The following is a 12,715-nucleotide window of genomic DNA, read 5'->3' as shown; positions in this document are numbered from 1 at the left end:
CTAATTTCTTCTTGAAACAAAAATTAAAAAAAAAAAAAAAAGAAAAAGAAAAAGAAAAAAAAAAAAAAAAAAAAAAAAAAAACAGTAACACAGCAACCAGTAAATACCACTTAGGGTGACCAATAAAACTCTTAAAAATCTTTGGGAAGGCTTAATGTTTTTGGACCTCTGTGGAATTACCTGGAGCCCAAAATGCTGCAGGAACATTCCCATTGGACAAGGCATTTGTTGTTTAAAGATGACTTCCCGGGTTTCGGCACCAATGTTATGAAAAGGATAGAGTCCGCCGGAGGTTGGGGGGGGATATCGCCCATCGCCAGGTGCAGTGAAGCCTGGAGGAGAGGGGGATGCCTCTGGGGGATCCATGTTGGGAATCTCTTCCCCCTAAGGGACCAGCCACAAGATGGTATAGTATAGAATAGAGTTTATTTAGGTCATGGGGGAGTTAAGAGGGTAGTAGAGGCAAAGAGAGAGAAAGAAGAGAGGAATAAAGAAGTAGAGGAGTAGAGGCCAGCCATGAGCATGGGAGGGGGAAATAAAGAGGGGGAAACAAGGGAACAAGAGAGAGAGCAAGAGAGAGAGGAGGGGACAAGCCCTCCTTTTATAGTGTCAGGTCACCTGGGCAGAGGATACCTTGCTATTGCCAGGTAACTTAGGGGTGGGGGTATACAGAATCCCAACAGCATTTCTTTTCTTATCTATCATGGAGTATACTTCATTGCATAAAAAACACCCCTCAGATTGGAAAAATACTGGACCTATTAAGCCCCTCATTAAAAACAACAAAACTCACTAAAAAGCCATGTGGGCACTCAACCCCATCTACTTCCCCTCCTTCTGCTGAGCAACCCTGAACTCTGAAGAAGTGGTGGATAAACAGCCCTGCCAGATGGTGGCTTCCCCACCCCTTTGCCCCTGGCCCATCCTGGCAACACCCCACAGGATGCCTTCATAACCATAAGCAAATTGCCAGACCAACTTATGGCTTTCCCCACTCCCCAATTCTCTGCGGAAGCAGAGACAGAGCATCCTGCTTCTCCTTCCTTTTATCCGCATAGCTACTCTTTCCAAGAACCCACCAAGGAAATGGAGGAAGAGCCTCATAACCGCCTGCCATCCTCTCTTCAGACAAGAGAGAGTGCCTGTTGATCTCTCAGCCTGTGTGCCCAACAGGAGTTTGGAGCCCTGGACATTCTCAGACTAGATCAACAACTATTATTTACTCTTTAATTAATAAATAAATAAGACCATCTACTTAAGCCAGTTTCTTTTTCCCAGAGAAGCTGTTACTGCCTGGTCCGGATAATAATTAACATGGTGTTTCCTTTCTCAGTTACCTTAAGCAGGTGACATAAATGATCCCCAGCCCTTCCCTCTGCTTTCCTTACTGCAACCCAGGTGACCGCCTCCAGGAGACCTCCAGATATGGAGGTTTCAGACATTGGGAATACCAAATTGAAACCTCCAGTTGTGGTGGCACCGTGCTCACCAACTTTAAAACTCATTTTCAGCTTTCCTGAGGTGAACTATAGTGAATGGGAATTATGGGTAAGCTCCACCCTAGTGGATTTGCCAAGTGCCCCATGGCTGAACTATACATCTCCTGCCAGCTTGTTTCTGCCTCCAAATCAATATTTATGCATGTTAGCATTCTTCAACAGGAAAATCAAACTGGGTTCAGACTACCCTTTCCTGGCTATGGTATATCAAATATACAGCCAATCTCCTTCCCTAATCACACAGCCCAAATACCCACAGTGCTTCCCTCTCCTGGCCCCTGTTGGTGACTGTTCCATTAACACCTAGCTTCGTGAACCTCCATGAGTCCTTATCCACACAGAAGTTACAAAACATTCCTCTCTTTGACCTTTCCTCCCCCTTTGCCTTGCAGGTTCTACATCACCATCACCAAGCCAATATGTGCCACTGATTCCTGCATCAAATCCCATTTTCAAGACCTCTGCCTGTGACAATAATTCCCCAGGTTTATCTCTATAAGCCAGAAGAACTCATCTTGCAGCTGAGAGGAGACTGAAAGGAGAGAGAGTTCTTCATTCCCCTGCTCATCAAACTGAGTTTCACAGTCTTGCTAGGTTCCACAGAAGCAACTGGAGCAGCCCTCATCCAAACACCATCTGGCCAGTGACTTTCAGGACAAGCTTGACCAGGCGATGGCTTACACTATGGACAGTCCTTCCAATGATAGACAAGCTCCCTAGAGTAGGTTGCTCTCCAAAACTGGAGAGCTCTGGACTTGATGACTGTCAAACAGGAAGGTACCTGCATTAGGTTGCGGAAGGAATGCTGTTTCTATGCTAGCAAGTCTGGGCTGGTTGAACAAAACATAAAAATTCTCTAAGATCTCTATTGGGATTTCTGAGCATGCTATGCACCCAAAACCCCAACCCCATGATACTCAAACCCTCCGTAAGGGTCCATGATTTGCCAAAGGATGATACCCTGGACTCAAATAGTATCTAAAATTAAAGAGTGTTTTATTCTGCAGAAGTCTACCTGTTGTGCCCAGATTGCAAAAACCCCAAACAGACCACCAGGAACCACAGCTCTGATGCAAGCACATGAGAGTCTTTATTCAAGGTTAAGCTTGGGCCACAAACCTTCCTGATGCAACAGGATAGGAGAGCATGCCCAAGTCTAGGGGGATGAAGTTTTAAAAGGAAAAAATGCAAGTGTGTGGGGGAGGAGGGGGCGGGTTGCTCAGCCGTGGCATTACATGATTGAGTAAGAGGTTTATGAGGAAGTCTACTTTTAAAATGATTGGTTTGTTTTAGGTGCCAAGGCCTCAAACAGCTCTGGCCTGGTCATTCGCAGAACATCTATCTGATCATAAGCAATTTGTGGTATTTCCAGGAACTGTGCTATGTGACTCCCAACGGTCATTTGGGTGGGAGGGTTGCTAGAAAACAGTATCTCCTGAATGCAGAAAAGGATGCGGCAGGACCAGTGACTCCCAGCAGCTACGGGGACCTGGTTCTTTGCTTAAGCTTATGTTTCTGGGCCTCTGCTTAGGTCTCTCACATCATGCTGAGGTCTTTAATTCCAAGATGGAGACACCCAAAAGCTCGAAGGCCCGATTTAAAGTACCTTATGGAAATTCCAGGGAGGGGTAGGTAACCTCTATTGTTGGCTCTGTCTCTAGGGACATTCCAGAACCATTTCTGGGGAAGTCTGGAAACAGTTGCTGAGAAAGTCTGGAAACTGCTGCTGACCCACTGTCCTTGCCTCAGGCCAGGTGGCAAGGCAGCTTCTGAGGTCTGGACTTGCCTAGACTTGCACAGTTCTTGGAAACAGAAATTTAGGCTTAGTCTCCTGAACTGCCAATTTGAAGCTAGTCATAGACTCAGCCTGTCTCACACCTTGTGACTTGGCTTCTTCTCCTCCTTGGCCCCATACTGGCCATGGGAGCCCTGTTCCTCCTAGTATCCTGCCTGGCCCAATTTTTTAAATGGAAGATAAGTAACTTTGCAAAAATCACTGTCAATCAGGTTCTGGTTCAATACCAAACTGTTCTCAACATAGAGGCTGAGGACTCCTATAATACCTCTTCATTATAAATAAAATGAGGGGGATTTTGAGGTCACAGTCTACCATATCCAGATAGCTCCTCTGTGCTTGGTGCAAAATGGAGAATCCCCTTTTCCATCAGGGCTTCCTCTTCTCTGCCTGACCTTATTTGGGGAACCCAACCCCCAGACCTTTTACCTGAGGAAAGGCACATAGTCCTTGCCAAACCAACAGGTTCAATGTCCTCCCCAATGAATCCCCATAAGAACCTGCCCAGCAAGTATCTAGGATTCCTGGAATGCCTCCCCGTACAAATGAGGTGTTCCCAGTTCTTTAAGTACCAGCCAATGATTTGCATTTACCCTGAAATCTCCTTCCCACTCTCCAACATTCATAAATAGCCCTGGTCTGCCCTGAATAAGGTGTATGTGCACAAGCTGTTTCATTGAGGATTGGCTAGGAGAGCTGTTTTGTTGAGTACTGTCTAAAGAGAGCTATAACACTAAAATCCTCAGAGACCATTCCCCCCACCCCCTTTCAGCACTCCCACTTGGGCTGGGAACCTGAAGACCCCACCTATCGCAGGTTCTACTTCTTCCTTCCAGCGAGGTGTGCAGCAGAGTCTGGACTCTCTGAGGGAGGAAGCAGGTCTTGGAACCACAACCTGGTAAGGGAGGGTCAGAAAAGAAAACACCTCTTGCTGAGAATTAACTGGTGAATGCTGCCTATTGCAAGTTGTTCCCCAGGGGAAGGAGGGAACCAGCTTCCAGCCACTGGGCAAGCCTGCTCCTCTCAGAATGCTCAAATCCAGGCGTAGTTTTGCTGAGATAGTAATTTCTCATTTACATGGGTCAGTGGGGGAAAGAAATGTCACTTTAGGTACATGAGTGGGAGGGCAGCAGCCAAGTGCCATCTTGAGATAAAGTCTATTATTCAAAACTGAGCTATGCTGGGGGCCTGAAATGGGAGAACTTCCACCAGTTAAGGAGCCATAATTTGGCTTGTCACAGCCTCTAGGGAAGGGAAGTTGATTAATTGTGGAAAGCCGGAGGGGTGACTATGGACAAGCTAAAGGTTCAAGTCCTCAGGCTTCGAGCCCTACCTTCAGTGATCAGGAGCAGATAGATCCCTCAACTGAAAACAATCCTGGAGTTGATAGTTTTGAGACTAAAGCAGGCAGATTCTAGAGCCAGCTATTCATGGCCACAGGGCCCAAGAACTCTGAAGGTCCAAGTGTGTGCAAGATTCCTACATACTGACAAAGCAGCCTCAGAGAGAGAGAGGAACGAATTTATTTTAGCTTAAAATCCAAGTAGCAGGGAAGCTGCTGGCAGGAGCTTGCACATCCTCAGTCAAGAACAGTGAATCAAATGCATGCATGTTCACTCCTTGCTTGCTTAGTATTCAGCTGGTTTCCTCTACCCTTACATAGTCCCGGGTCCATCCCCTGAAATAGTGCTGACCCTTTCCAGATGGGTCTTCCCACTTTAACAATCAAGACAATCTCCCCTACACCTGCCCACAGACCAACCTGCTCTAGGTAAGTCCTCTCTTAAGGCTCTCTTCCACAGTGATTCTAGGTTGTAGCAGGTTGCCAGTTAAACTAACCCAGGGTGGCATTCCCCCAGCAGGGTGATTCATACTCAAGAGGTCTTGAAAGTATGGAAATGGGTCCTCTGCTTAAACCAACTCAGTGCTGTGGTTTCCTCCCACATTCCCAACACACTTGGGAAACACCCTTCAGATGAAGCATAAAGCACCCCAGTGTTACAATCTGATAGGTCTCGGGAGGATGAGAGGAGCTGCCCAGGCCATAGAGGGAAACCTGAGGCCTGCAGAACCTCTGTCATGGGAAAAATGGAAACTGCAAAGAGAAGACCTTGCAGATGGGTGTCACACTTCTGTCCAATACAGACTCAACACCAGCACAAGCCGCAGGAAAAGAATCTACAGCTCCACTGGTCCTCTCCCATCTCCATGCATGAAAGGGTATCCCAGAAGAACATGAACATCTGAATTAAACAAGAAGCTTGACCTTGAATATGAAAGGATATGGAAGGGGAAGTCAATAAGAGTATAGAACCACTGGGGGAGGGGGACCACCGCAAACTACTGGAGATCCAAAATATAATTAAGTCAAATTAAAAGTTCTGCAGAAAGCCATGCCAGTAGGCTTAGTCAAGAGAAGCACAGCATGTCTGAGCTTGAAGATAAAGTACAGGGAGTAGACCGTGTCAAGGACAAAGATGAATTAATGAAAAGGTAGGAATTGGACTTTCAGGCTATTCGGGACTTGAAGGAAAAATAAAAATCTAAGAATCACAGGTATAAAAAAAAACAGTGAAGAATTCCTTTTCAAATTAGAAAACATTTCCAATGAAATAATAGCAAAAAGGTTTCCCTAAATTAGACAAACATCTAATCAGATAGAGAAAGCATTTAGAACACCAAATAGACTAGACCTGAAAAGAACTTCCTCTTGTCATGTTATAAATAAAATTATACTACTAAATACTCAAAACAATAAAAATGTGTGAAAAGCATCAAGAAAGAACCACTAAGTCACCTGTCAGGAGAACAACAGAAGAGCTTGAATGGTCTTCTTCAAGTTTTGGAAGCCATCAAACTCCAGGCCAGTATTGCCATCAAACGACTCCTTCATAATTCAGGGAGATAGGAGATCTTCCTATGATAGAAACAGGCTAATGAATCTCAGGAAGGCTGAACCTGGGTCCTCTGCAAAGGCAACAAATGCTCTAAACCAGTGAGCTGTCTCTCTAGCCCTCTCTTATTATTCTATTTGGCCACATCAGATTAAATCACAAATAAACAGCCAACATTCAAGAACTCATGGAGTTTGGATAACTCAATGTGTAAACCAGGCTGGCCTCAAACAGAGACAGACGCACACACCTGCCTCCAGCTCCCAAATGCTGAAATTAAAGGTGAACACCTCCCCATCCGGCCTTAGAACTTCTGTCAGAGGTTCTAAAGAGATTTTTTCCCCTCTGAAGTTAACGTATATTAAAAATATCTAAAGGGGCTGGAGAGTAGGCTCAGTAGCTAAGAGCACTTGCTGGATTCAGTTCTCAGCACCCACGTGATGGCTCACAACTGCTGTAACTACAGTACCAGGGAATTTAACGTCCTCTCTGACCTCCACCGTACTGCATGTATGTGGTAGACATGCACACATGCAGGAAATACATGAATATAAAATAAATCTTTAAAAATGAAAGAAAAATAATTAAAGTAGGAGTTGACAACAATTTTCTGTATCTCTGGTAAGACATATAATTTTACTTTTATAATCTGTATCTGTCAATCAAGTGAAAATGGGCATAGGCCAGTGTCCTCCAAGTTAACCCCTCATCAGGGGTCTAGAAGGATTCCCCACTCCCACCCTGTGGTCAGAACTAAAGGAGCAAATGAATTTTATAGGAGGAGAAATCCTTCTGGAAATATTTACTCTCTCTGAATCTATTGGAAGTTTGGAAAGCCCCAAGTCACCTTTGCTCTCCACTTCCCACTGTACACTGAGCCTTGTTCCCTCTCTTAGAACTAGCATGTTGGGTGTTCTGTAGTCAAAGAAGGGCATTATGAGCTATAACCAGGGGACTTCCTGATCCTCTTACATTTATAAATAGCAAGACAGGGCCAGGAACAGCAAGCAGTCTGAAGGCCAGCTGGGTGGGCCCACCAGGAAGATGAAGCCTTTTCACACTGCCCTCTCCTTCCTCATTCTTGCAGCTGCTCTTGGAATCCGAGCCCAGATCATACACGGTGAGTCCGATGGTAACTACAAGATTGGGGGAAGCATTTAATAATCTCCGTCTCAGACAGTGCAATGAAATTCACTCAGTACAGACCTACCTCTGTCTACAGTCTCTGGATCAGTGGTTCTCAACCACCGGTCGCCACCCTTCCGGGAGTCGAATGACCTTTTTACAAGGTTTGCTTAAGACCATCAGAAAACACAGATGTTTACATTATTATTCATAACAGTAGCAATACTACAGTTATAAAGTAGCAATGGAGTAATTTTATGGCTGGAGGTCACCATGACATAGGAACTAACTGTATTAAACGGGTGAGAAGCCTGGTCTGGACCCTGGTACACAGATGGCTTGCTTCCATTTGGAGAGGCAACTATTTTTATTTTTCATAGCTAGAATTATTTGAAAACTTCTCCTAGCTAATCCTAGATAACATGTTAGACTAAAATAACTATAATTAAATTATAAATTTGTAGAAGTGAACATAAGGTTCTGTGATGCTAGAGTTATTAGATGCCAATTAGTATAAAAACATCATTTCTTTTAAGGCACTGGGACCATCAGGCCAATGGCTCACTGTCTCATTTGAAACTATGATATTTTAGTTGATATGGAAGTGAGCAGGGCTCAACACAGAGAGGTTCTGTGAAATAAAAGAATGTATTCCTCAACTTCTCTAAGGAGAGGTACATCTTGACCCACAGACCCAAGGAGAATGTTGGAGTTGGGTCAGAAGGCATTAGTGATAGAAATAGAGAAAGTTGTGTTAGGTTCTTTATTGGAGATGCTAGAAAAAGAGGCAGGGCACAGTGCAGGGTTCAGTTAAGACTTCCTAGATTAAAGAAATCTAGCAGACTTTGTATATGTGGATGGTCTTTAAGGATCTAGTTTTAAAAGAGTTAGGGCAAGGGAAATACCAGCCTGATGTTGAAGAATGAGAAAGGCAGTAGCCAGGCGCTGGGATCATCCACAGTTGGTTTGAATGCTTTGTTAAGAAGCAGTTAACCCCACCCTGTGGTCAGGACTTTAAGTGTGTCAGAATGCCAGAAGATGCAGAAAACAGAATATGGTTAGTAGAGTTAGCTGCTGCTCAACCCTATAGATGTTGATTCATTCCTCCTCTGGCATTCCTGTGGGGGGCATCAGATAAATGGAAAGTCATCATTCTTATAGAAAAAAGAAAAAAGGAAGTTAGAAGACAAGCAATTTTACACGGTCTTGTGTATATTGTTGCCACGTTCACTTTACCGACCAGAGAACTGAAACAGAGAAGCCTTCAATAACTTAAGACTACATGAGTAGTAATGTGGAAAATTAAAAGGCAGATTAGTAATGATGTTGTGCCAGGGAAATGTTAGCAACCCTCCCCCCAAAAAAAGGACAGGAGCTGATCTGATACAGCAGGATCTTTATTCTATTTGAGCTAGCTCATCTCCCTGCTCCCCCAAAACACAGTTTGTGGGCAAGGAAGCAAATGTCTACCAGATCAAGGGTTTATAGTAAACTGTGGCCTTTAACATAATTGGCTGGTGCTGAAAGTCATATCACGAACTTAACTTCTGTTCTCCTCTGCATTGGTGGTCATTAGGCAGGGGGTGGGCTTGTAACCTGGGCCTGCAGGCTTGTTGGGGGGAATAACCTGAAGACATGAGTCTTGTTGAGGGTATAACCTGGAAGCGCTGTTTTTGTTGGGGATTAGCCTAGAGACTGGAACTAGGCTCAGGTTTTGTTGGGGGGCAACTTGGAAACTAATGCTAAGTACCAGCCTGTTAGTTTACCTGAGTTCAAACTTAGGTCAGATTCTCTAAAATGGAGTCTGAACTTACAAGATTTGGCCTCTCAATGTGTTTAAGACCAGGTGATGCTATTTAAGATTTACTTTGGAAGTCACCCACACCACATCAAGCATGTTAAAAACAACCACGCACCCTACTACCCATAATTCATATGCAAATAAATACTGAAGACATGATATAAGTGGTTTGTGGTCTTATCTTAGCATAATGCAAATTCCCAATCACTTAGTAACAATCTTTGGCCTTAGATATATTTTAGGATGCAGGATGATTATGGATTTTAAAAAGTGATACATTGTTGGATGTGACCGAACATCCCTGGTGGTTTCCTTTCATCAGACATGTATATAAGCCTGGACTATCAGAAACCTCGTTACACTTAAAGGGACTTTGTGTCACCAAAGGAGTTCGTGCTTCAGAGTCAACAGAGTTTCTTGTTTTGTTTTGTTTTTTAAGATGCCAGAAAATCTCTCGTCACCAAAGGGGAGAGATGGTTCCACAGGCAGACCTTAGGCTCCAAGTGTGTGATGTAGTCCTGCTGTGGGGCCTGTCTCAGCCCTGAGCCTGACTGGGCCTTGGCAAGAATGGGGGTTGGGATGTTGAGTGGAAATGCTGAGACAATGACGCTACCCTCTGCCCTCTGTTTCTTCCAGTAACAGAGACAAAAGAAGTCCTGAAGAAAGAGCAAGGACTTGAATTTCAAATGTTTAACCTGGGTAAATATTTCTTTAGAGCATGTACTGAAAAGCATCAGACGGTTGCAGGTGAACACCAGAGCATTACCCTCCTTGGTGGCAGAACAGAACAAGGTCATGAGGGTGGTTGAGGATACTGTCCAGAAACTCCAGGAAGATGAGGATGGGTCATTGTTATTCCCCCAAAATGTGTCTTTTCTATAAACTGAGTCTGTCCACTGGGGGCAGAAATCACCTATAGGTACATGGTTTTCCTTCTGTGGGCATACTGCCATACCTACTGTGGTCCACTTTAGGCAGACTCAAGGGTGTAGAAAGAGATGACAATGAGTGCAGAGTGAGAGGAAGCCTCTCTGAGTCCTGGGGCCTTCTCACCCTCTCCCCCATAAGACCACCACCTTCCCCAGCACTATTGAGAGCAACAACCTGACCCTTGAGTGACCCTTTGTCTTCCTACAGGCTTTCAAGACTCTTCAGACTGCTGCTTCTCCTATAACTCACGGATCCAGTGTTCAAGATTTATATATTATTTTCCAACCAGTGGTGGGTGCACCAAGCCAGGCATCATGTAAGTGGAAAGCTCACTCATTATGTGCTATGGGAAGGGGGAACCTCCAGGATCTTGGATGACCTGGGAGATAGACTTCCAGAAAAGGCCCATCCTTGGATCTCACCAGGTGAGGGGGAGGATACTTCAGGGTGTAGAATGGGAGACAGCAGGCAGAAATCTGCCCAAGTCACTCCATGAGTCCCTAGAGAACCTCACAGGTCTAGAGGGGGTCCCAGAGAGGGGATGGTGGTGCTGAGCTACCTCTTATAAAGAACAGACAGTTGAGTGGAAAATCAGAGGGTCCAGAGAATAGGGTTCCCCTTCCCTCGTTACTAGAGAGCTCTGTTTGTAATCTTTCTTCTCCTTTTTCTCCAGCTTTGTCAGCAAGAAGGGGACCTGGGTCTGTGCCAACCCCAGAAACTGGAGAGTTCAGAAGTGCATTAAAAGCTTGGAGCAAAACTCACAACCACAGATCTAAAAACAATAACATTTGTTTGAGGAGCTACTTTCTGTGGTCTTCCCAATGATGACCTATAAGAGGCTCTAAGTGTTTGTTTTTATAGGTTTATAAACATTTATTTTTCTGTCACCTTAAAGCAGCACATCTAACATTGTCACAGATGGAGAAACTTTCCTGTGCCAACCCCAGTGATCTGAAAACTCACAAGTCCCTGGAAGTTCTGAAGCTGACCTCAGCGACTACACATAATATTTGATTGAGATAAAAGGGCAAGGGTTGGCAAGAGGTCTCACTGGTTAAGAGCACCTGCTGCTTTTCCAGAGACCTGGGTTCAATTTGAAAATCAATTCTGCCTTAGCCCATTAATATGCCTGTCTCTGTGAGGATCCAGCGGATCTTCCCTCCACCAGTAAGCCACTAATAAAGTATACCCATGCAGCCTCTTTTTCTTCAGTTTCATAGGACTGTGGGCTGAACTTGGGCTTTTAGGAAGATCATGCCTCACTTGCTCTTCTTGAATCTACAGTGGAAAGAAACAGGGGGAGCCATGTAACTTTGAATATTTTCTTCAAAACAACAACAACCAAAAAAAAAAAAAAAAAAAAAAAAAAAAAAAAAAAAAAAACCCATCATAGTACAATTTTTTAATTTCCAAAAACAAAGATTATCCCAATGTAGATTTCATATCAAAGACGCATTTTACCCACTTCGGAGAAACCCATTAAACTGATCTACAAATCTTTGAAGGTTCTCTCTGTTTGGTGAGATCCTCAGTTCTGTTTGAGGACTCAAACTGAACAGCTTGTTTTTATACCAGCTTATTTTTTTATGTATATACCAGCTATTTTTATTACGTAGCTCTGTACTCGATAATCCCTGCATCAGTGTCTCTGTTGTTCAGGGATGTTTGTGGTATCTAAGATCTTTTGTGTTTCCATATGAATTGTAAGATTGTTCTTTTCAAAATCTGTGAAGAATTGCATTGGGATTTTGATGGGGATTGCAATGAATTTGTAGACTGTCTTTGATAGGCTGGCCATTGTGACAATATCTAGCCAGACCATGAGCATGGGAGGCCTTTCCATCTTCTAGGGTCTTCTTCAATATTTTATTCTATGTTTTAAAGTTTTCATTGTATAGGCCTTTTGCTTTATTGGTAAGGTTTATTCCAAGATACTCTTTGTAGCTATTGTGAGTGGGATTTTCCACCTGATTTCTTCCTCAGTATGTTTGTTATTTGCTTGTAGGAAGACTATTGGGTTTTGTATGTGTAGGTTGTATCCTGCCACTTTGCTGAAAGTGTTTGTCAGCTCCCCAAGTTTTCTAGCATAGTCTTTGGGGTCTTTCATATATAGGAAGAATGATATCATCTGCCAATGAATATACTTCGACATTTTCCTGTTTGAATCCACTTTGTCTCCTTCTCTTGCCTTACTGCTGTAGCCAAAACTTGAAGCACTATACTTAAAAGAAGTATAAGTGGAAAGTATCCATGTCTCTTTCCTGGTTTTAGCAAAAATGCTTTCAGTTTACCTCCAGTTAGCATGGCATTGGCTACAGGCTGGCTCTATGTGTCCTTCATGACACTGAGATGCTTTCCTTGCATTTCTATTGTCACAGGCATTTCTGAATCTACTTTGTGGTTTCTCAAATTGAGTCCATTTATACAGTAGATCACATTTGTTAATTTATGTATGTTGAACATCCCTGCAAGTCTGGGATGAAGCTCTTTGTGATTTCAGAAAACAGATTTTTCTTGGTCCTCATTTGCTTAAATAGCACTATTGTAGTTTGGTGCCTACTTGATCCATCAAAACTCTCATATAGATTTTGGTTTCCCCACAATGTTTTCCACTAACCAACAGAGAATCCTGGGGTTTGTTTTAATATTATTCCACATTTCCTGTCATACC

General features: G+C 43.7%; 1 protein-coding gene across 1 annotated transcript; it reads left to right on the top strand.

Annotated features, from left to right (window-relative positions):
• The first annotated feature begins 7,211 nt into the window (after nt 1-7,211).
• Nucleotides 7,212-11,295, top strand: LOC308425298 (C-C motif chemokine 9-like). Its single transcript, XM_080922515.1, has 4 exons — nt 7,212-7,308; nt 9,751-9,813; nt 10,252-10,360; nt 10,718-11,295. Exons 1-4 carry the CDS (start codon nt 7,233-7,235, stop codon nt 10,818-10,820), a joined length of 351 nt encoding a protein of 116 aa, XP_080778641.1. The 5' UTR covers nt 7,212-7,232; the 3' UTR covers nt 10,821-11,295.
• The last annotated feature ends 1,420 nt before the right edge of the window (nt 11,296-12,715 follow it).

This window comes from Micromys minutus (genome assembly GCF_963924665.1).
Source record: "Micromys minutus genome assembly, chromosome: 10".
Lineage (NCBI taxonomy): Eukaryota > Metazoa > Chordata > Mammalia > Rodentia > Muridae > Micromys > Micromys minutus.
The sequence above is the reverse complement of the archived record's forward strand: the minus strand, read 5'-3'. Positions and strand labels throughout refer to the sequence as shown.